The 22,500-nt window shown below is 49.1% G+C and overlaps 1 protein-coding gene across 19 annotated transcripts in view; it reads right to left on the bottom strand.

The window, feature by feature from the left end:
- The window catches only part of LOC135091853 (potassium voltage-gated channel protein eag-like), a 54,369-nt gene that overhangs the window by 10,962 nt on the left and 20,907 nt on the right, over window positions 1–22,500 (bottom strand). For 4 of the 19 annotated variants that reach the window (XM_063989864.1, XM_063989881.1, XM_063989867.1 and 1 more), the window contains 12 exons: window positions 22,144–22,272; window positions 15,840–15,884; window positions 14,445–14,569; window positions 13,384–13,476; window positions 12,673–13,014; window positions 7,955–8,123; window positions 7,137–7,391; window positions 6,655–6,866; window positions 4,198–4,348; window positions 3,667–3,965; window positions 3,139–3,254; window positions 2,678–2,698 (listed from right to left, as the gene is read on the bottom strand). In XM_063989864.1, coding sequence (XP_063845934.1) covers window positions 2,678–2,698; window positions 3,139–3,254; window positions 3,667–3,965; window positions 4,198–4,348; window positions 6,655–6,866; window positions 7,137–7,391; window positions 7,955–8,123; window positions 12,673–13,014; window positions 13,384–13,476; window positions 14,445–14,569; window positions 15,840–15,884; window positions 22,144–22,272 — 1,957 coding nt within the window. The remainder of the gene's footprint in view (window positions 1–2,677; window positions 2,699–3,138; window positions 3,255–3,666; window positions 3,966–4,197; window positions 4,349–6,654; window positions 6,867–7,136; window positions 7,392–7,954; window positions 8,124–12,672; window positions 13,015–13,383; window positions 13,477–14,444; window positions 14,570–15,839; window positions 15,885–22,143; window positions 22,273–22,500) is intronic. The other 15 variants (XM_063989871.1, XM_063989875.1, XM_063989876.1 and 12 more) reach the window with 11 other exon arrangements.

The raw sequence follows: 22,500 nt of genomic DNA, 5'->3' as shown, positions 1-22,500 counted from the left end.
AATTCTCGCTACGTTTATTAGGAAAAAAGTGACAAAATAATGTAAAAATGAACGGTAGAATTGTGTTTACAGAAGGAGGAGGAGGAGGAGGAGGAGGAGGGGGAGGGGGAGGAAGAGGGATAAGGATTGGGGTTACGATTAGGAAGAGAAAGAGGGATAAAGATTGAGAAACAGGAGGAGGAGGAGGAGGAGAGAAAGAGAAGGATGAAAAAATAGGGGAGAATGAGGATGAAGAAGAGGAGGAGGAGGAGGAGGAGGAGGAGGAGGAGGAGGAGGAGGAGGAGGATACGAATACGGATAAGGATAGGAATGTTAACTGACTGAATTATTCCCTTCATTTATGGATCCGTTAATATTTCCTCCCTTGTTTATGGCAAGATGAAATGGTTACCCTCTCTCTCTTTTCCTCTTACTCTCTCTACTGTTAGCGAAAGGGAGATAATTACACGGAATGGTAAGAAACAAACGAATAAACAAACCAGGTGTATTTATCCAGGTGTGGTCTTAATACCTGGCGCGGAGTGATGAAAGGGTTAAAACCGAGGCTTGTTTATTTTGCTTTGTTTGTTTATGCCACGTTCATACGAAGGAAGTGTTTGGCATTTTATATTATATGCGTCCTTTGCTTACTGCATGCATTGTGTTTGGGTTCAGATGACTTGTGTTTACTGAGAGGTTGTATACACACTGAAAAAATACTGTACTTGTTTCTCTGCTCAGTGAGTGTTGTTACTTCAATCATCTCTACCTGTCGTTGTAGCTAGTTAAGGTGCATCACTTATTTTACTTCTAATTAATACTCAGGTGTGTCACTAAGAGCATTTGTTAAAAAGAATACTGGATTTATTGATTTATTTGTTCAGTGAGTTGTGTTGCTTCTTTCATTTCTACCTGTCGTTGTAGCTAGTTAAAGTGCATCACTTATTTTACTTCTAATTAATACTCAGGTGTGTCACTAAGAGTGTTTGTAGTTAAAAGAATACTGGATTTATTCATTTATTTCGAGTTGTGTTATTAAAATTATCTCTACCTGTCCCTGTAGGTAATTAAGATGCGTCAGCTGATTACCTCCTAATTAGTACTCAGGTGTGTTACTGAGAGCTCATTCACTCGTCACGTTGAAGGAATATTGCATTTATTTATTTATTTATTTATGTATTTATCTTGTGTGTTATTATGACTTCTACCTGTCCCCGTAACTAATTAAGTGTCATTTATCTTACTCCTTTACTCAGGTGTGTTACATTCACTCGTCACGTTGAAAGAATATTGCATTTATTTATTCATTTATTTATGTATTTATCTTGTGTGTTGTTATGACCTCTACCTGTCCCCGTAACTAATTAAGTGTCATTTATCTTATTCCTTTACTCAGGTGTGTCTTCTCTTCTTCCAGGTATGTGCCGACTGTGAAAATGCGTCAGTCTTGTGATATGCACTTGTTCCTTTGTTCCTTCCTTCTGCAGCGTCAGACGTCTTCCGGTTTTGTTAAGGTGAGGTCGCTGACTGACTGAAAACTTAATACAGGGGAGAGTTTGGCAGGGGTGTGATAAGGTCTGCCACGTGTAGGCCTGCTGGGTTTATTAGTAGGGTCTGCCACGTGTAGGCCTACTGTTTTTTTTTTTTTTTTTTTTTTTTTTAGCTTCCCTTGGTTTCTTGAGGTTCATCGCATTCAGTTTTGTTGAGCAGAATTAGGTGGTTTGCTTAAGGAGGATCTAGTTAATATTATCATGGTTTCTTAAGGCATGTCACATTCAGTTTACTTAAGGGGAATCAAATATCACTCTTGTTTACTTAAGGAGAGTCAGGTGTTACTCTTCATCATGTGTTTTGGCATCGTGGGATCTTTTTGGGGGCATGGGGACTTGAGACAGGGTAATGAGAGCACCTGAGGGGGGTGGTGGTGCAGTCCTAGCCAGTCTGATAATCTGCCTAACTTCCACTGTGCCTTGCGTTCCTCAGTCTAAACCTTTGTCGTTAGAGAGACTCAGATGAAGGAAAAGAACGCAAGACACAGCGAAAAACAGAACACACATTACCTGACTAGCCATGACTGCACTGACAGGTAGGTGAAAGTGAGAGACTGACAGGGCACGCCAGAACCAGGAGAAGCAGTGTTACGAAATGCGTCTATCCCACTCTTATTTACACGCTGGGTGACGATGATCTGGGCGCGTGTCTGGCCAAAGCTTTATACAAGTGCGGAAGCTGTCACAACCTGGCAGTGCGTGGCGAGGTGGCGGGGCGAGGCACTGGCGTCTGGTCGAGGCGGGGTGCTCGGGAGGGACTGGAGGGAAGGAGGAACAAGGAGGAAGGGCCAGGCTGGAGGTGCGTCAGGGTCTTTGGAGAGAAGGAGGAGACTGAGGAAAGGTGTCATGCAAGCAGTAACTGACAGATGTGGCGCGGGAAAGCGGCTGAGGATCATGAAGTAAAGTCTTTCCTCCCTTTCTCCAGACATAACCTGAAGTCTCAACACAACAGAGAGGGAGGGCAAGAAAAGAGAAGCTTAGAATCAGGTATTATAATAGAGTTTGGAAGCGATGAGTTCCGCGGTTTAGGTCATTCACGAGTTAGTAAGTACTGTCACCACTGATCCCCGTCAGGAAGCAGAGTATGGTAAACAAAGCACTGGGTGACTCCGGGGGAAGCGAGAGGCTGAGTCAGACGGGAACTTTACCTCCAGTTTTTCTCGTTGGCACTGGCGGTCGGTACCACAGCAAGGAGAGAGAAAGTGTCAACAATATTCTGACACACACTCACTTAAGGTAGCAAGAAGGCGGGAGGGAGTAACTGTATGGTATAGGTAAGGGAATCATGGGGTAGGGGAGGGGTAGAGGGGTCTATACACATACTACCACTAACTAGAGGGACTAAAAGGGTCATGGTTCTTATAGTAGTCTTCTAATTGGCACGACATTCACTAGCTCCGGGCCACGTGTGAGCCAGACAGGTGACCTAAGAGGCAGCAGTTCTCAGGCTTACCGGCACGGCTTAGGGGCAGGATGCACGTGTGGTCATTACTGGTACACTCTCATTTAAAGGTGAGTTTAAGAGTTTATCGCCACTAGGGCCTGTACACCTGTTTATCGCTGCCCACACCACAGCACACTACACAAAGCACGGCACTGGAGAACTCACCTGGAGAAGATCTTCCTGACGAGGTGGTCGTGACTCAGTTCTTGCTGCGGCTCGTGCTTGCGCCGCTCCGCCAGCTCCTTCTCCCGCCGCACGTCGCTCACCTTACGGAAGATCAGCTGTGGGGAGAGAGTCAGATCGTGAGGAGCTGCGAGGCGTGTCAGGATCGTGGGGACTGAATAGGCTCGGGGAAGCAGCGTGTGTTGGAGAGAAAATGCGACTCGTTGGGAGCTGCGAGGCGTGAAATGTGATCGGGGCGACATGTTTTAGTGTAGGGCGCTTGAGGAAGAAGTCTGTGTTGTAGCGAACAGTGCGCCGTGAGTCTTCCACTGATACTGCCTTCACTCTAAGACTTAGCGTGAATCATGACACTGGCAACACAACCCTGGATAGACCCTTGTGCACCCCTGCCTGAGAACTCTGTTGTGTGATGTGTACCTTTGCTTGAGAACCCTACAGTGTGAACCCTTGAGAACCCTGTGTACTGCATGACCGGTGTTTCATGCGTCAACCACCATCCCTGTGACTCACTCTGTGCCTGAGGTTGTAGGTGAGCACGAGGTTCCTGGCGAAGGAGTTGGCGAAGGCGTGGTAGAAGTCGAGTACCTCCAGCAGCTTCTCCCGCTTGATGGCGTGCAGGTCGCAGTAGGTGAGCGCGCGCACATTGGCGGCGCTTTGGCCCACCGTGGGGTCCTTCCAGAAGGTGTCGCCGAACACGTCACACTTGCCCAGGATCGCCACCACCTCATCGTCCTGAATCACCTCCAGGGATCCCGTCACGATGAAGCACAGGGTGTCCAGGGACTCCCCCGTGTGGAACAGTAGGTCCCCTGCAACACGGCCACGCTTACCGACACGCACACTGAGGCAGGGATGAATGGAAAGGCGGAGAGACAGGACACTGGCACACATGAACACACGGATAGACACAGGGGTGGACAGGGAGGTGTGGACATCAAGACAGGCGCATGAGGGACAGGACTCAAGGGCGTAAGGAGTGCCAGGCCCTGCTATGAGGTGCCCTGCTGGTGCCGTGACTCACCTGGCGGCACTTCCACCTACCTGGCGCCGAGTGACTCATGGTGAAGTGCATGGCGAGGGCGCGCAGGCAGCCGTCCGAGGCGAGGCGGAAGGCGGGGTGCTCGTTGAAGACTTTGCGGTTGAGGTGGACGCAGATGTCGGCCTTCATGTCTTTGGGGCAGTAGTTCAGCACCTAGGAGGGAGAGGGCGTTAGTGGCGCGCCCTCCACTCACGGCTGCGGCGGCACTCACCGAGCTGTGTGAGCCTCGTGAAGCGAAGGTTGGCACTGCAGGCACCGCAGCGGCCCACACACAACTATCACATGAACAATGACAACAAGACGCGGGACACAGCGCCTGAGTAACAAGCAAGACACAGAGAGAGAGAGAGAGAGAGAGAGAGAGAGAGAGAGAGAGAGAGAGAGAGAGAGAGAGAGAGAGAGAGTGATGCAGACCGAAGAAGGGGAAGCGGAAGTGTGTTTGCCCTCATTAGTGTGAACTGAAGTGGGCGAGGAAGGGTGGCGGTGATAATGAGGCGGGCAAGCCATGCGTGACACACTTAGTGCGGGTGAAGGGGGCAGCAGAGCAGAGCAGAGCAGCGCACAGCAGCGAGGGCGAGGCGAGGGCGAGGACACGAGAGGACGAGGACGAGACACAGGGACGTGAGACAGTGGTGGCCAGGGGCATGTTGGTCACCCAGGGCACGCCGGCCGTGTCCTTGGGTCCGTGGCCGTGGTGGCTACACGTGGGGGGTGCTTGACGCTAGGGTGAGAGGGAGGGTGAGCGAGGGCCAGGGTGGGGGAGTGTTGCTCAAGAAACGTCTTACCTTGGATCGGGAAGCAGAGAGGAAGGCGGAAAGTGTACCCGACACCCCGACAACAACCCGACAACTGAACCAGTGAGCCACTCAGAGAGAGTGCGGGGTGGCTCACCGTCACTAGTGCCTCCGCGGTGGCCGGCGGGTCCCTTCTGGTGGCTGGCTGGAGGGCGGCAGAGTGCACAATGTCTAACATGCCATGCTGTGTCGGGCGGGAGCGGCGGCCCGGTGGCGGGAAGCACTCTCAGATCCGCCCCAGGAGGGAACCCGCGTCTTATACTAGTGAAAAGCATGCAGGAGAATCTCAAGGCCACCAGGGCAACAGCCGCGTCCTTCCTCCCGTGTAAGGAACAAGCAGACCAAGGCGAAGTGGAGAGATTGTGAGGAATGTGGGGCGTTTGATATGTACAGCGTGGTCGGGGGAGCCTGCCTGCTGTCACTCTGTGGTGGTGGTGGTGGTGGTAGTGGTCGTGGTGGTGTGGGTGTCATGTTCTCTCGGTGTTCGGGTGTTCACTGGAGCCAGGCCGGTCACTCTGGAAGCTGCTACTCTGACCTACTCGTCGCGGTTCAAAGGCCACTAAGGAGGGAAGGGTCAGCAAGGTCACGTCCAGGGTCCTAAGGTCAGATGGGGGCCGCAGGTCAGCCCTAAAGGTCATTCCAGGTCAGCCTAGTCGCGGTGGCCATGCCGGGCTTCTCGCGTCGCGCCATGGCAGAGAAACAAACTACTGAGGAGCATTCAGTAAAAGTGAAAAATTTAAGGCCGCATTTTAGCGTCAATGAGTAAAGAGAGTGAGGATTTTAGGTAACAAGCTGTATTAGTATTATTCATTCTAACTACTGCTGTTCATGCTTGTTAACTTACCTGGCTAAGTCTCAGTGATAAAAGCCCTTGGCACTAGTAGTAGTAAGCGTAGAGACTCTAATAATTAAACCAGTGTGTGTGTGTGTGTGTGTGTGTGTGTGTGTGTGTGTGTGTGTGTGTGTGTAGCTGTGTATGTATGTGTTTGTTTATTTGTGTGTATGTGTGTGTGTGTGTGTGTGTGTGTGTGTGTGTGTGTGTGTGTCTTGCTGGGCTGGCTCCAGTGTATGTGTGTGTGTTTGTGTGTGTGTGTGTGTGTGTGTGTGTGTGTGTGTGTGTGTGTGTGTGTGTGAAGTACGTATGTAAGCATGTAGTGCACTTAGAGAGAGAGAGAGAGAGAGAGAGAGAGAGAGAGAGAGAGAGAGAGAGAGAGAGAGAGAGAGAGAGAGAGAGAGAGAGAGAGAGAAATATTGATAGACAGAAATCTGCATAAAAAATAAAAAAATAAAAAATAGAAGAGAAGAGAGAGAGAGAGAGAGAGAGAGAGAGAGAGAGAGAGAGAGAGAGAGAGGCGGCTGACTTGACTTGGCCTGGCCTGCCTGCCAGCCTGCCTGCCAGCCTGCTTGCCTGCCAGCCTGCCTGCCAGCCTGCCTGCCTGGCCTGCTTGCACGCCTGCCTGCACAACTCGTCAGTCTGGCGTGGCGTGGCGTGGCGTGGCTCGGCGTGGCGTGGCGTGCTGGTCGTCGTGGTCGCTAGCAATGAATGGTGAGGGAGAGACAAGGCGTGGGCTCACCATTCACCATCTCATCCCCGCAGCGGAATGAGAGGATCACCATCATGCTTTTCACTGGTATAACGTGGCCATCGCGTTGGGTCATAAGTACCTCATTTTCTACCTTGTTGGTGTCGATGCCTTTGGTCATGGCCCAGGTCGACACCACGTAGTCCATCACCCGCTCGGACAACGCCTTGGGAACCTCGTGGAGCTTCATGAACTCCCGCACGTTGTTCAGCATCTCGTGGTACTTGGCTGTGGCTGACGTCATCTGCTGTATGATGGTGGTCACGTGGCCGAAGATCGTGGCGTAGAGAAGTGCTGGGGATGGGGAGGTGTGTTAGAGAGAGAGGGAGAGGGAGACACACTGACACACACACACACACACACACACACACACACCACTCTAAACATAGCTATCCTTTCCCAAACCCCAACACACACTATTCCCATCACCTCTGATCCCCCCCACCCACACACCACCAAACACCCCCAACCCCGACCCTTTCCTACCCCCAAACCCTTGACCAGTACCCTCTCGCAACACCCCAGCACCCCAAGACACCCCCCCAACCCCCCATATAGACCCACCTGCAATAATCATCATGCAAATCGTAAAAATCTTCTCATTGTCCGTCTCTGCTGCCACGTTGCCGAAGCCCACCGAGGTCATGCAGGTCATGGTGAAGTAGAGAGAGGTCACGTACATGGTCTTCTTGCTGGGGCCGTCCGTCAGCTCCAGCATGTTTGACCCGTTGGAGATGATGTACTTGTAAGGGGTTTGCGTGACGTTAGCCAGTTTCCACAACCAGGAGTATTGTATACCGTTGTCTGCGTCACTTTTACCTGTGTGAGTTGGGTACAGTACGTTAAGATAGATAGATAGATAGATAGATAGATAGATAGATACATACATAGACAGGTAAACAGGTATTTCCGTCACTTTTACCTGTGGAAATGAGTTAGGTACAGTATGCTAAGACAGGTAGGCAGACAAATGGACAGACAGGTAGATAGATAGACAGGTAAACAGACAAGCACTAAGTTAATATTCTGTTATGTCCGTCACTTTTACCTGAAGAAGCGTTAGGTACAATACATTAAGACAGGTAGACAGATAGACAGGCAGACAGACAGGTAGACACAAGCAGGCAAGTTTGGTCAAGAATCACTGCTTTGATTACATTACCGCTGCATTTGTGTCAATAACCGTGTGTGTGGGAGGGTAGAGGAGGGGTGGGGGGATCTCTCAAGGGATGGCCAGAGAGAGAGAGAGAGAGAGAGAGAGAGAGACGAGACTAGGTAACACAACACAACACAAAACACAAACACACACTCAACTTTCTCCTCCCCACACACACACACACACACTCCTATTCCTTTACCTTCCCACACACTGACAGACTCACCTATGCTGTACCAGATGCACGCCAGCCAGTGAGCCACCAGCATATAAAAGCACAGCAACAACACCAGCATTGCAGCACCGTATTCCAGGTACCGATCAAGTTTTCGTACCACGCGTCCTAATCGCAGCAGCCTCACTACTTTCAGAGCAGAGAAGAGAGATCCGATGCCCTGGGTAAATAGAGTTAAGGGTTTATACATTAATTTCTCCCCCCTTGAAACTCTGGTGGGTGTACAAGGGGGTTAAATAAGGTGTTTCGTTATTCTGTTCTGTCTCCTATTTTTCTGGTAATTAATGGTTTAGTAATTCAGTTAAATTCGCGTTTTGCTTCCTTTTCTTTTTTGTTTCGTTTCTTTTTTTTTTAAGGGTTTATATGAATTTTTCTCACCCCTAGAAACTTTAGTGGAAGTAAAGTGGGTTAGATAAGAAAGGTGTTTGAGTTTTATAATCTTTTTTCCTATTCTTTTGATTATTAATCCAGTTTCACACGTTTTTGCTTCTTTTCTTCTTTTGTTTTTCAAGAATTTACATAAATTTCTCCCTAGGAACTTTGGTGCATTTAAAGGGAGTTAGATAGAAGAGGTGTTAGATTATTAATAGTGTTATAATTCAGTTTAGTACGTCTTTTTGCTCCTTTTCTTCAAGTATTTAATTTAATCTCTCAGGAGCTTTCGTGGAATTACAGGGAATTAGAAAAAGGTGTTTGTTATTCTAATCTCTCTCCTCTTGATTATTAATGCTTGGATAATTCATTTTAATATGTTTTTTTTCTTTATTTTTTTTTCTGTGATGTTCTCTAGTCTCTTCCATCTCTCCTTTGTTTCTTCTCTTTAATGGTATGTCATTATTTATTTATTTTCTCTTCTCCTTTATGTCTAGTGTTTGTCTTGTCATTGTTTTTTTTAGTCATGTGTCACTATTCTGTTTTCTTCGTCTTTCCCTTCGTTTCTTCCTGTCCTTAGTCTTGTTATCACCTATTTTCTCCTCTCTTCTCTTTCTCTTCTGTTTCTTTTCCCAGTTTCGCTTCTTTCGTTATCTCCTGTCATCTTTTCTCACTTTCTTAAATTATTCCTCCTTTTCTTTCTTCCTATTTTCTTTAGTTATTTTTCATTATTTTCCTCTACCTTTCTTAATTATTAGTTTCAAGTATTTCCTCTTTTCTCTTCCTGTTTTTATCCCACTTCCTTCTTTTCCTCTTTCGTATCGCCTTTCTCTTTCCTCTCCTTTTCTTCCCTGTTATTTATCACCTACCCCCTTCCCCCCCTCTATTTACCTTCCCTTCTTTTACTCTCCTCTCATCATCTTCCCTCTATTCCTTTCCTTGTCTCCCCCTCTCTGTATCTTCGTCTATCTCTTATCATCTCCTCTTTGCCTCCTCTCTTTGTCTTCTGTCTTTTGTATGTCCTCTTTTGTGACCGATCTTTGTGTCTCCTCTTTGTCTGTCTTTTGTTTACACCTCTTTGCTGTCACTCATCGGCCTCCTTCTTGAGTCCGTAGGTGCTTGGGTCAGTAAGGCAGTGAGTCAGTCAGTAAGTCAGTGAATCAGAGAGTTATATATCGAAAGTCCATATTCTCAAATGTTTGTTGTGATATCTCAGTTAAATGTATCAGTATCGAGTGAAAGGTATCTGGGTTTTCATGGTGATTTTTCTTTAATGATTCTAGTGATGGTCTGCCAAGGACTCTGCATCGTAAGTAGAAGATATTGTGATTGTTCTTTTAGTAATTTCTGCCGTCCTTTCCTGTATGTAATTCTTATGGATATAGACAATATCGGGGTTTTCAAGGGGACTTACGATGCTAGTAATGGTTTAACAAGGATTTCTCTTCCTCTTCGCCTCATTAATAGTATCTAGTCATGCAAATACTGGTCATTTTTCGTCGCTTTTGGAAATAGAGTCCGGAAGGTTTGAGAGTCCAGGCCCTTGAGTGTCATCCAGTGAGTCTTGTGTCCCGTGGCTGGCCTGTTGGCGCCCGTCACGCGGCTCTCAATGGCCGACGCTATATGTTAATTATTATGGTGATACAAATCAGAGCAAGGCAAGGAGCTGGCTACCCTCACGTGGCCAGGTAACATGTGCTATGTCACCTGGCGATCCGCACTCACCTATGCTAATTAACTCGATCTTAACTTAATTTCTGGCAGCATTCGTCTCTGTTAATTAAAGACTCGCGTGGATCACTGATAAGTCAGAACATGTTTCCCGGAGTTTGGTTAGCGCGAGGTGGACGGCGGATTAGTTGCTGTTGACTGGGGTGAAGGGTTCAAGCTGTATTGATGCGTTTCTTTTCTTTTTATTGTTTGGCAAGGAAAGGTGAACGTCTCTCGCCTCACGGGAACCCTCCTGTATGTGTGTGTGTGTGTGTGTGTGTGTGTGTGTGTGTGTGTGTGTGTGTGTGTGTGTGTGTTGTGGTTGCATGTGCGCGTGTGCGTGTGCGTGCGTGCGCGTGTCTGTGTACGCGTGTGTACGTACGTAAATACATGAGCAGTGTGTGTTTGGGGACGTCCATGCCTGCACATGCTGCAGCACAACACCCAAGGCCACGGAAGCGGCAGCGCCTTAATGGACACACGATACAGGACTCGCGGCGCGGGGCAGGGGCATGTATAGTGTCTGAGGGGCTGCAGGGGAGGGGGGGCGCAGGTCTTGGCGGGGGATGGGGCGGGGCGGCACCGAAACAGCCCGACAGGTGTCATAGTGGGTGGTGTTCCTGCTGGCGTGCCTGTTGCCGCCGCCTGATTCGCGTGACTGCAGATTGAAGCCGCGCGGGGCCGCCTGTCAACTATTCCGGCAGAGTTGCGGTGAACTGTTACGGGAGGGAATACTTGTGTTGCTGCTCGTGTGCCGCGTCACGCACGCATTGGATTAGACTTCTCTCGTTTTCTGTTGCTTCCCTCGCGTGACAGACGAGTCCCCACGGCGGCGTGTCGCTGGCACTGCAGGGGCGTGTCTCCTGCTTGTGGCGCCTCGCCTGCTGCCGAGTGGCGGCGCGGTGCGGCAGTCATGGGGTCGGGGCTTCAGGGGGGGTGAACTATGTACACTGTACACACGCGATGATTTGACGCACTTTGTAACAAACTACATCTCTTAATGTTTTTTATCATCATCATCATCATCATTATCATCATCATCATTATCATTATTATTATAATGTTACAATTGAAAATTTAAGAGATTTTCTTATTTATTATCTACATGATCTATTATTTACTTATTTACGATACGCTGCGGCAAGGCTGGCGACGGGGCCCAGGCAACACTGGTATGGGGGACGGCGCGGCGCCCCCCGCACCCCTGCCCGTCCCGCCGCCAGCCCCGGCGCGGCGCACTATTTAGAGCCTAGCAGGGAGGAGTGAGGTGCGGGGCAGACAACTAGCTGGGGTGCGGGTGTCTCACGGGTGTGACTACTGCGAGGGTGCCGGGTGTGGTTTGGTGCAGAGCGGGTGCGGTGTGTGTGTGAGTGTGTGTGTGTGTCTGTGTCTGTGTGTGTGTGTGTGTGTGTCTGTGTGTGTGTGTGTGTGTATGTGTGTGTGTGTGTGTGTGTGTGTGTGTGTGTGTGTGTGTGTGTGTGTACTGTGGTCAGGACACCCGCGAGTGGATAAGAGAAGATTTGGTCAGGTCCCAGAGGTTCCCGCGTCCCGCCGCTGCCCCGCCACGCGGCGCCGCCCCGGCAGTGCAGGGCGTGGCGGGGTGCCTGCGGTGCCCTGGGGGCGGCGCGCCATGCCTCACTCTGGGCGCGCGTCGGGGGTGTGGCGGTGAGGGCTGTGGTGGGCCTGACAGACTGACAGACTGGTGTGTGACAAAAACAAGCTGGGGAGGTGAGGGAACCCGTGTGTGGGGGGAGGGGAGGAGGACCTGCCTGAGGAGCCCTGACTGGCCCTGTCCAGGGTGCCTCACCTGGGGCGGTGTGGAGATGGGGGAGGGGGCATTAAGGGCCCCTCAAAGGGAAGCTGGAAGAAAGGTTTTATTTGAAGAGGCAAACAATACTGCTTGGCGGCAAGACTCCCACCGAAGCCACTTGTACTCTGACTGGCGAGGCCTTCAGGCCGACACGGGGCGGTGGTGGTGATGGTGGTGGTGGTGGCGGGAAGTGACTGTACAAGTGGGTTCGTTGGGCGCCCCCGTGACGAGAAAGGCAAGACTGGGAGCAGCTAGGGCCTGGCGCTCGCCCCGCTGCCCCGTCACCAGCTGGCAGCGGGACGGCGGGCACGTAGCTTGGCTAGGGTAGGTGTGGGTCAGTGACAGGTGTGTACACAGGTGTCACCAGACCTCCTCCTATGTGTCTACTGTCATACTGGCATAGCAACAGGTACGGGTCACTACAGCAAGAGTGTGCGCACCAGTGATGCTGTACACAAGTGAGGAACAACAGTTATGTCATGAGTGAGCGGCTGCCGGGCCTGTAGCGCGCGGCAGCCAGCGGGAGTGATTAACAGGTGTGAGGGGCGCCTGACAGTGGCCGTGTATTAAACACATGTTGCTGGGGGACGAGCGTGTGGTGTGGCTCGACAGGGAGGAAATGGGAGGCTGGAGACAGGAAAAAAAATCACTAGTTATTGGATGGCGTGGAGAGTGGAGAGGTGGGGGCAGGGTGGGGTGCTGTCACGGGGGGCGAAGGAGGAGGAGGAGCGGGGGACGAGCGTGAGGGTGGAGGCAGCGGGGGGAGGGGGAGAAGCTTGGCGATGGCAGGAAGCACACACAAGTCCTTGACACTTACTTTATCATTCACTTCTCCTTGAATGCCACACTTACTTACATCTTCATCGTGGTCAAAAGCGTTGAATACATCATAAGGTAGGCACGACAAGAGGTCTATCAGAAACCACGATTTGAGATAGTTCATTCGTATTATCTTAGGATCAGACACCACCTCGCCTCCAGGCCCTACAAAGGTGGTGTGGAAGTTGAGCACGATGTCTATAAAGAATATCACGTCAACGATTGAGTCCACCACCAGGAGAGACACGTCCTCTGAGGTCTTGTACTTGAAGGCCACGTTGTAGGGCACCATGATGGCCGTGTAGAAGGTGAGGAAGAGGATGACCCAGTCCCAGATAGCCTGACGGAGGGGACGAAGGAGGAGGTATCAGTAACACACACACACACACACACACACACACACACACACACACTGACGTACATACTTCCAGTTAACTTCCCTACCTGTGTGTACCTGCTAACGTACATGTAGGCCTGACTAGACGCTCATGTAAACCTAAAAACACATACATGCATGTGTACATTTACTTACATATGTACGTACATGCGAAGAGATATACTGACCTACCACCGACACACACACACACACACACACACACACACACACACACACACACACTCTCTCTCTCTCTCTCTCTCTCTCTCTCTCTCTCTCTCTCTCTCTCTCTCTCTCTCTCTCTCTCTCTCTCTCTCTCTCTCTCTCTCTCACCTTGAAGGCACAGTAGTGAAGCAGGATGTGCGGCGGAGTCTTCGGGGCTTCCTGACGATACTGAGGCATAACATCGCTGTTTAGGCTCATCATCTGTGGGTAGAGGTGATGTGGTGATGCTGGGGGTGGTGGTGGAAGTAGTGGTGATGGTGGTGGTGGTAGGTCTTGTCAGCGAGTCAAGTGAAGGAACGTAATTCGGTGGTGATAAAGGTGGTGATGGTGAGTCAGTGAGTCCAGGGTGAATGTTAGGAGGCAGTGGTGATACTGGTGGTGACAAGGTCGTGGTGGTGATTGTCGTTGTTGTCAGTGGCTTTAAAGTGTTAAGGACAGTAAGTCATGCACACAGACACACAGTAGAAGAGGTGTTGAAAGGGTACTGGTGGTGGTGGTGATGATAGTGGTGATGACAGGTTGTGGTCAGTGAGTCTACGGCAGTGAAGGGAAGGAACACATGCACACACGAACATACATATACGCAGGAGTGAGAAGGGTAAGGGAATACAGCAGGAAAGTTTGCGAGAGAGAATATGAAGACGGTAGGAAATGCAGATAGATAGATCGAGCGGTAGATCCACGGAATGTAATGACAGAGGAAGTGGTCTGGGTGTATGTGTGAGTGCAAACAGTATACATAGACTCAAAGAACGAGAAACTGTTATATTAAAGAGATTACAAACTTGAATTAGACTTGTGAAGATGCAAAGAGGTCAAGGCAAACAGACAGACTGATGTTTCATGAGATTACAAGCTTGAATTAGTCCTGTAGAGATGCAAAGACGTGAAAACACAGACAGACATATTTCAAGACATTGCAAGCTTGATTCAGTCCCGTACAAATGCAAGGAGAGGTCAAGACATACAGACAGACAGATAGAACAAAAAGACAGGTGTTTGAGGCGACTTACGTACGTGATGCTGCAAGGAGAAATCAAGACAAACAGACAGACGGATATTTCAAGACATTACAAGCTTGAATCAGTCCCGCACGAATGCAAGAAATGGTCAAGACAGAACAGAACAGAACAGGTAGAACAAAAAGACAAATGTTTGAGGCGACTTACGTGTGTGATGTTGGATTGCTTGGCCACATCCTTCATGACCGGCAGGTGTGAGGAGAACTGAGTCACCAGCACCGACCTGCTTCTGGTGACTGAGCGGGCCAGTTTGGCGAACTTGCTGAGGCCCGCTTGAGGGTGGAGAACAGAAGGTGGTGAGGTTAGGGAGACCGAGGGACTGGACGGGGATGGATGGGAGGGAAGGATACAGGTCAGAGAAGTCAGAGCCGTGCACACTAGACTAGTCACCCTCGCACTTGGGTGTTTAATGTGGTCAGCCGTAATGGGGCACTTCAAAATGTTCAAAATGGTCATCTGTTGCGCCAGTTTAAGGGCAAAAACTGGGTGGCAAGCCAAAAGTAAGGCACCATGCTGGCTACAGTGTGGGGCTGCTGGGGAGTGAGCGGGGGCTACAAGGGACTGGTACAGGAGGAGTAGCAGCAGTAGGAGCAGAAAGAGCAGCACTATGTTGCCTCTACATGGGAGGGTGAGTAGCGGCTTGGTGGCAGCAGGTGGCCACGCTCTAGTCTACACAAGGCAGGCGAGGTATTCCACTTAACACCCTTCAAAAAGAGAGAATTTACTCTTATATATACACACAACGAGTAAGGACACCAAACAACATCGATACGCTCATACAGAATTACAAAGGGCAAGTCGGTTCTGGGTGTTAGAGGCGGCAGGATGAGCCAGACGCTTCTCTCCGTGCGGCGCTGGTCTGGTTCACTCTGAGGGAGGCAGCGGGAGGTGACTGGGAAGGTAGGGCGGGAGAGAAGCGACCGTCATCCCGCCGACACACAGGATGACACGAGGGAAGCTGTGGACGGGGCGCTGGGGAGGTGTAGGGGCTGTGGGGAGTGTGGCGACGGCAGGAATGGGGCATGGAGGGAGGACAGTGCCGGGAAGGACGGGAAGGGCCAAGGAACTACAGGCTCAGCGGCCACACACAGGATCCACCACTCCGCAAGCACCACCACAACAACTAACGCCTTGGTCGCCTGTACCCGCGTGTCCCCCTCCTCCTCCTCCTCCTCCTCTTGGCTCTCCTACTCTCCGCCAGCACCGCCGCCGTTACTGGGCCGTTCGGGAACCTGAAGAAGGCGCTGAAGGAGAGATTTTCTGCCCCGAGCGGGTGAAGAAGTATCTTTCTAAAACTCCAGACAAATTATGGGTGACTCGACCAAAGAGACACTAGAACCTTTCATATGATTGGAAGAAACTGAGCCTTTGCAGTAAGACAAATTTAACTCTTGCTTGTTAACATTAAACTCGGTGCCAAAGCTGCAGCCAAAAGACACTGCGACCTTCCATACGGGCGGGCAGGGACGCGCGGAAGGTAGAAGGAGGAGGGTTGTGCGGCGCGGTGGTAGAGGCGGCCAAGCGAGGGCCAGGGTTACCTACTTTTGGTGGGCAGCCTTCCCCCAGAGCTCTCGGTGCTGTCCGATGCTGAAACGACACACACCTCATCACCTGTCACATCACCTCCCTACACCCGCGTCACTCCCGGCCAGGTGTCTCGCCCCCCCGCTGCTCTCACCACCACCACCACCACCACCACCACCAGTATCATCACTCACCCGTCACTTTTTTTAGTCTATATTATGTTTGCTTCTCTCTCTCTCTCTCTCTCTCTCTCTCTCTCTCTCTCTCTCTCTCTCTCTCTCTCTCTCTCTCTCTCTCTCTCTCACACACACACACACCTATCCCTGTTTATTCTCTTTCCCTCTCCTGTTTCCTCTTCCATTCTTCCCTGTTCCGCTTCTTTTCTGTTTCTTTGTGTTTGTTTATCACCACCATCATCATCATCATCATCATCATCATCATCATCATCATCCACCCTCACTCATTCACCTATTCTTGTTTATCCTATCTTTCCCTCCTCTCTTTCCTTTCATCCTTGTTCTTCTTCCCCTATTTCTTCTTCCATCTTCTCTTCTTCATCTCTCTCTCTCTCTCTCTCTCTCTCTCTCTCTCTCTCTCTCTCTCTCTCTCTCTCTCTCTCTCTCTCTCTCTCTCTCTCTCTCTCTCTCTCTCTCTCTCTCTCTCTCGCTCTCTGTCCGCTTCTCTTCTCTTCCATCTAAGTCTTTTACTCTCTCAATCTTCCTCTTATTCCCTTTACATTCCATTATTATCTTCCTCCTCCTCCTCCTCCTCCTCCTCCTCCTCCTATCCAATCACAAAAAAGAAAAGAAAACAAAGAATTCACCTGAAATGACCACCATCACACACACACACACACACACACACACACACACACACACACACACACACACACACACACACACACACACACACACACATACACACACAGTCTGGCTTTCAAACATTCTTATTTCCTTATATAATGTGAAGGAAAATGCCAGACTCTATTCATTCTTGTGTTGAAAAAAAATAAGTGTCTGTGTGTTTGTCAGGTAAGGAGCATAGGCCTATCTGAGATGAATACAGGTGTGCTAAGACTGAAAGGAAGGCAGGTGTGTTGTCAGGAAGAGGTGGCGTCAAGCTGGGCAAAGTTGAATAGAAAGTAGAATGAATTTAGAGGCAGTTACGCGAAGCAGAGTTAAGTTGGAGTCTAAACTTGGGTATTTAGTGGCCGATTGAATAGAAAGTAGAATAAATTTAGAGGCACTCACGCGAAGCAGAGTTAAGTTGTAGTCTAAACTTGGGTATTTAGTGGCCGGTTGCCTTGTGAGGTTGGTGCAATGAGTGGTTTCCAGTTTACTAAGCGAAGGAACAGTCAGTCAGGTGAACTAATCTTTTACTGGACAGAAAACCTTACCTGTCTCCATACTGAAAGTTATATTAGGTGAGTTGAATCATATTGTACAGAAATTTAGTGTAAAGAAAGGTGTTTTTGCGGTCCTAGTGACAGATTAACAAGATATACACATCATTAACAGGAGACACACTCTTGTGAACCCGGTTAATCATCTCTGTGGCCTTGGAAAAAAGTCAAACAGCAAAACTTCTCCGGATACGCATCTGTGTCTTAAGTTGCCCACTCCACCTCGTTTTCTTTGACTTGCCCTGCATGACGCCGCCTCAAGGGAAGGCCAGGGAGGCTTAGCGAGTGAACTAAAGGACGTGATGTGAAGACCAACAGGTGTGCTTGATACAGAGAGGTGAGGTGAGGTGAGGTGAGGCAGGTGTGCTGATCAAGGTGCTGCTGTATACTCTACACAGGCATTTCTGATAAATCCTACAGGAAATCCTACATTCCTTACGACATAATAGTGTCTTTAGTAATCTGTGTACCTGTGAATCATTAGCACCTGTCCCTATCCGGTGATGGTGGTGGTGGTGGTGGTAGGGAGTGAGAACTGAGCGAGGGGAAAAGGAAGGGAAAGAGAGGAAGAGCAGGTGCTGGGAACACTTTGAGGGGAGTGTAACTTTTCTAGTGTTTGTGATGAAGGCATGAGGGAGACTGAGGTGGTGGTGGTGGTGGTGGTGGTGTAGCATTAAAACCAAGAGAAAAAGAGACAGAGAGACAGAAAGACAGACCACCACTTTATTAACACTCACCCTGATCTCGTTCTCACCAGTCTGTATAGAGCAAGAGACGTGTGTACTCGTGGCGGTGAAACAGTGACCCTCTACAGATCATGTGCAAGGGGGAGGGGGGAGTGAGTGTCATTGTAGCTACAGACGGACAATTACATAATAAACATCATCCACAACTGACTCGCTGACTGACTGACTGACACATGAATACTTTTACCGTGTTAGACTGAAGGGCGTTAAGGGGAATAAGTGAACCGGTACAGAACCAGTACTAAATTAGGTCTTGCTGTCAGGCCTCCCTAAACCATTATGGGCGATTCCACGCGGGAAGCAGCACTCCATGACTCAAAGCAACGCCTCCCTCTCTGATTTACTGGTAGGGATGACTGGTGCAAGTATAAGTGTGTTTAGTAAAGGGACTGCCACGTGTAGGCCTGATGGCTTCCTGCAGCTCCCCTTGTTTTCGTATGTTTTCTTATTGTTCTGCGCCTGCTCCCCCGAATTAGCAGTGATATCTTGTCTTTCTTTCTTAATTTCACTGCTAGACAATTTCTTTCTCATAATCAGCAATAAATTTAAAGGTTCTGATTTATTTATCTTTTCCCTTAGTCTCTTAAATGGTTTTCTTTTAGTCTAAGGTGGAAATAACACACTGTAGTCTCCTCTCTTTTTGGTGTCTAGGTAAACGATTTTCCCTTCCTTTCTATGCCAGACTGAACGATTTCCTAGTGCTATGAACGTCAAAAGGAAGTCTACATCAGAGGAAAGGTTAAGTTTCTATCGTGCCTTGAAATCTTCCCTCTCTATATCCAATCCATTGCGAATAATTGATCCCTAGAAAGAAGAGTCCCACACACTGCTAAGTAACAGGGAAAGGTCAGGTTAAGGTCAATTATACTGTGTGACCTTGATTTTTCTTCTTTGTGAGTCTGTTTTCATTTGGTTTTGATTCTTTATTTGAGTTTTTGCATTTACTTCTTCGGCTCTTTATTATTTTGCTCCTGTGACGCTAAAGTTTTGTCAGGTGTTTTTTTTTTTTAGTTCATTCAGTCAGTTAGTCCTCTATTTCTTATTTAGTCATTTAATTATTCGCATTTCCCTTTATTTAATAAGTCAGTCAGCTCATCGTCCAATTAGTCACTTAGTCAGTCAGTCGTGCTATTCTTTCATTCAGTTAGTTAATCAGTCAGTCTTTCATTCGACCAGTCAGTCAATCAGCCAATAAGTCAGTCAGTCAGTCAGTCATTTCATCAATCGTTTCCTTATTTAATTCCATCAGTCAGTCAGTCAGTCAGTCAGTCAGTCAGTCAATCAGTCAGTCAGTCAGTCAGTCAGTTAGTCAGTCATCTCTTTATCTCGATCAGTCAGTCACCAATCTATTATGTTCTAATTCCATCAATCAATCAATGAATCATCTTTCTATTTAAAGCAACCAGTACACTTAGTTAATTCAATTCAACCACTCACTCACTCAATCAGACTTCCCCCTCTTTAATCCCAACAGGAAGTAAAAACTCAGGCTTTCCATTCGAGTCCAGGTGTTCCTCAGGTTAGGAGTCCCGAGTGGTGACCTCAGGCGCTCCTTTCTGACAGGTGGGAGCAAGATGAAGGAGAGCTCTGTTCATTGTAATTCCTGAGCCTCAGTCGTAAAGATCGATGTTGCGTGTTGGATGTGCCCTTAGTGCCTCTCTCTCTCTCTCTCTCTCTCTCTCTCTCTCTCTCTCTCTCTCTCTCTCTCTCTCTCGCTCTCGCTCTCGTGCCTTCTATCCTTGTCTATCTACCGGTCTCCTGTCTATCCGTGTCAGCCTCGTCAGTAAGAGGGAAGCATCACTGTTTGAATATTTCTGTGCAACGCCCTGCTGGGGAAGAGAGGCCAGGTGAGGGCAGGTTGAGTGAGGTGAGGTAGGACACAGCAGCCTCTCTCATTCCCCTCATTCCCTCACAAAGTCTGCATGGTGAACTTTCCTTGTCTCCTAGTGTGAAAGTTAGGGTGATGTAGGGAATATCTCTCTCGCTCTCTCTCTTTCTCTCTCTCTCTCTCCCCGAATCCTAGTCACTTTATTTTTATTTTGTATTTCTATAAGTGACATCTTTGAATCCGCCAGCCACGCACAAGAGTCACACGTCCCATCCATTCAGCACTACAGGTCCAGTAAGTCAGCGCCTCCCCTCAGCAGTCACACACCGAGAGCCGTCAGTCAGTCAGCGGGACAATTCCATCCGTTCATATAATTCCGGTCAGTCGCTCGGCAGCTAATGGAGATATAAATTGAAGGTGACAGGTGAAATCGGGAAGTGATGGAGGCGTTGCGTGTTTCCTTGCCTCTCCCTTGCTTCTCCCTCACTCACTCCCGATGGTTAGCAATTTGGCGTGCGAGAACCGCCTGGCGGGGAATACTAATGGCGCCTGCTGTCAAGGGGTGGAGCTTCCCGCCTCGCTTACCTGTGGAATCGCCCATGTGTGGTTGTCATTACCTCTACGGGGGCGATGGTGCGCATGCTTTTAAAACGAAATAGCTGAGAACGTTAGGCCAGCCAACCACGATAACTCCACACTACGGCGCGGCTATTCTAAGGCTCCTGCACACATTGAGACATGGCACACCTCCGCCCGCGCCTCTCACAGCTGAGGGAGGAGGCTCTGCTCGCTTGCTCCCTCATCAGGAGGACTAACTACACGCTCTATACGCCCTGAACCTCGTCCCTGCACCACATCACATGCCCTGCACTCCTGACTATATCCCTGTCTTAAGCACCCCAGGTCATGGCAGCTCCCAGCTCTCTGTGTCTCCAGCCCAGTCTGTCCCTACACCCCAGGCTGATGACACGCTATACCCCCGCCTCAAGCCTTGTCCCACCACCTCAGGTTAGGTCCCAGCAACCCTGATGTGTCCCTGGAGGTCTGAACAAAACCCCAGGGCGAAGGTCCTCAAGACAGAAGCACAAAATCACCTTAGACGAAGCTTCCTTAATGAGAATCTTGATAAACTATAAATTCTGAAAGTAATACATGTTAGAATTTAAAATTTTGTTACAAGTTTTGTTCACAAGGGAGTTTTGTTCACAAGGGGTTTTGTTCCAATGTTCCATGGAGTTTAGCTTCAGGCAGTTTGTTCTACACTTCTGTCCCAGCGGTCCAAAGTGTCCCTGCTCCCCTGACATTGTCCTTCACCCCACACTATGTCCCGCGGCCCGCGTGTGACGGTGGGTTAAGATCCATACTCTTAAACGTCTCTTCGTCTTATCTTGACCACTTCTAACAGGCTTTAGTGGAAGTTGTTTGGGGTCTCCAAGGGGATTTCAATGGTGTTTTTATGATGCTAGTGATAATTAAACTTGCATTCATCTTCAATAGGATAGAAAATCTCATGAGAATCAGGATAATCATCTACGTAGCCTTTGGAAATTGTTATGACATTCCAAAAGTTGAGTACTTTAGTGCCCAAACTGTTCTTATTAGTGTCCAAGATGTTAAGTCCTTATGAGAGGCCAGAGTGGTTAAGAATATGGACCAGAGTGAGTGTATGCATGTACCCAACCCGTGGCCTGGCTCAGCACTCCGGCACGACCCGCAGCCGCTGTAATTATACCGTCAAGGGACAGGACTTCATGCTCTAATTATGTGAGAAGGAGTGTCGGCTCAAGGAGTTTATTTAATGAGCGTATCCCAAAGCTGTCGTTTAGCATGATAGTGTCCAGAAGCTAATTGTTGTGACCCTGAACTCCGCACGTCGCTACCCGGACACTTATCTGTTTGTGTATCCGTACTGAGATTAATTGCCAATCCATAAGTTCTAAAGATTTCTAAATACAGGGACTGCCATATACAGGCCTACTGGATTATTGTAGCTACCCTTATGTTCTTTAGTTGATACACGTGAGATACCTGTTGGGATGCCTCACCTGTCCAATTTGTCCCATTCTGTTCCTACCTGTGCCCAATTTTTGCCGACCTATTCTACACATCCAGTTATTGCCCCGTCTCTCTCCTACCTGCCCTGCTTTCTGTCACCAGTGTCCCACCTGTCGAAAATTGCCGCAATCCCACCTATGTTTATCTCTACCTGTTTCTACCTGTCCAAATTTATTCCAACATTAGTCCATCTTTGTCCACCTGTTCCCACCTGTGTCCATCTTTTTGTGCAACTGTTCCTATGTGTCCCCACCCTCCGTATTTGTGTCCCACGTGTCCCCAGCCTCTTACCTCTGGAGTCTTCGGCCTCGATTGGTTGTTTCAGTGGCGTGATGTCCCTGAAAGTGCACAGGAACAGCACCACAATGTCCTTCTCGTTCTTGATGGGCGCAATGTGCAGGAGGAGCCATAATGGAGTCCCTGTAAGGCAAGTGTTGGTGGTAGTGGAGTTAGTACCTGCAGAGGGAGTGACTGGAAGGGGCTGGGTGCGGTGGGTGAAGGGACGCCTGGGTAGTGAGGGGTTTGTGGGGAGGATAAGTGGATAGGTGGCGTGAAGGGAGATTCAGGAGTGGGGAGTGTGTCTGGTGCAGTGTTGGGACGGTAGGATAACTAGGATAACTGGATCAGGAGGGGGAGAAGGACGAGGAA

The sequence above is a fragment of the Scylla paramamosain genome, chromosome 38 (assembly GCF_035594125.1).
Source record: "Scylla paramamosain isolate STU-SP2022 chromosome 38, ASM3559412v1, whole genome shotgun sequence".
In the NCBI taxonomy this organism is placed as follows: Eukaryota; Metazoa; Arthropoda; class Malacostraca; order Decapoda; family Portunidae; genus Scylla; species Scylla paramamosain.
The sequence above is the reverse complement of the archived record's forward strand: the minus strand, read 5'-3'. Positions and strand labels throughout refer to the sequence as shown.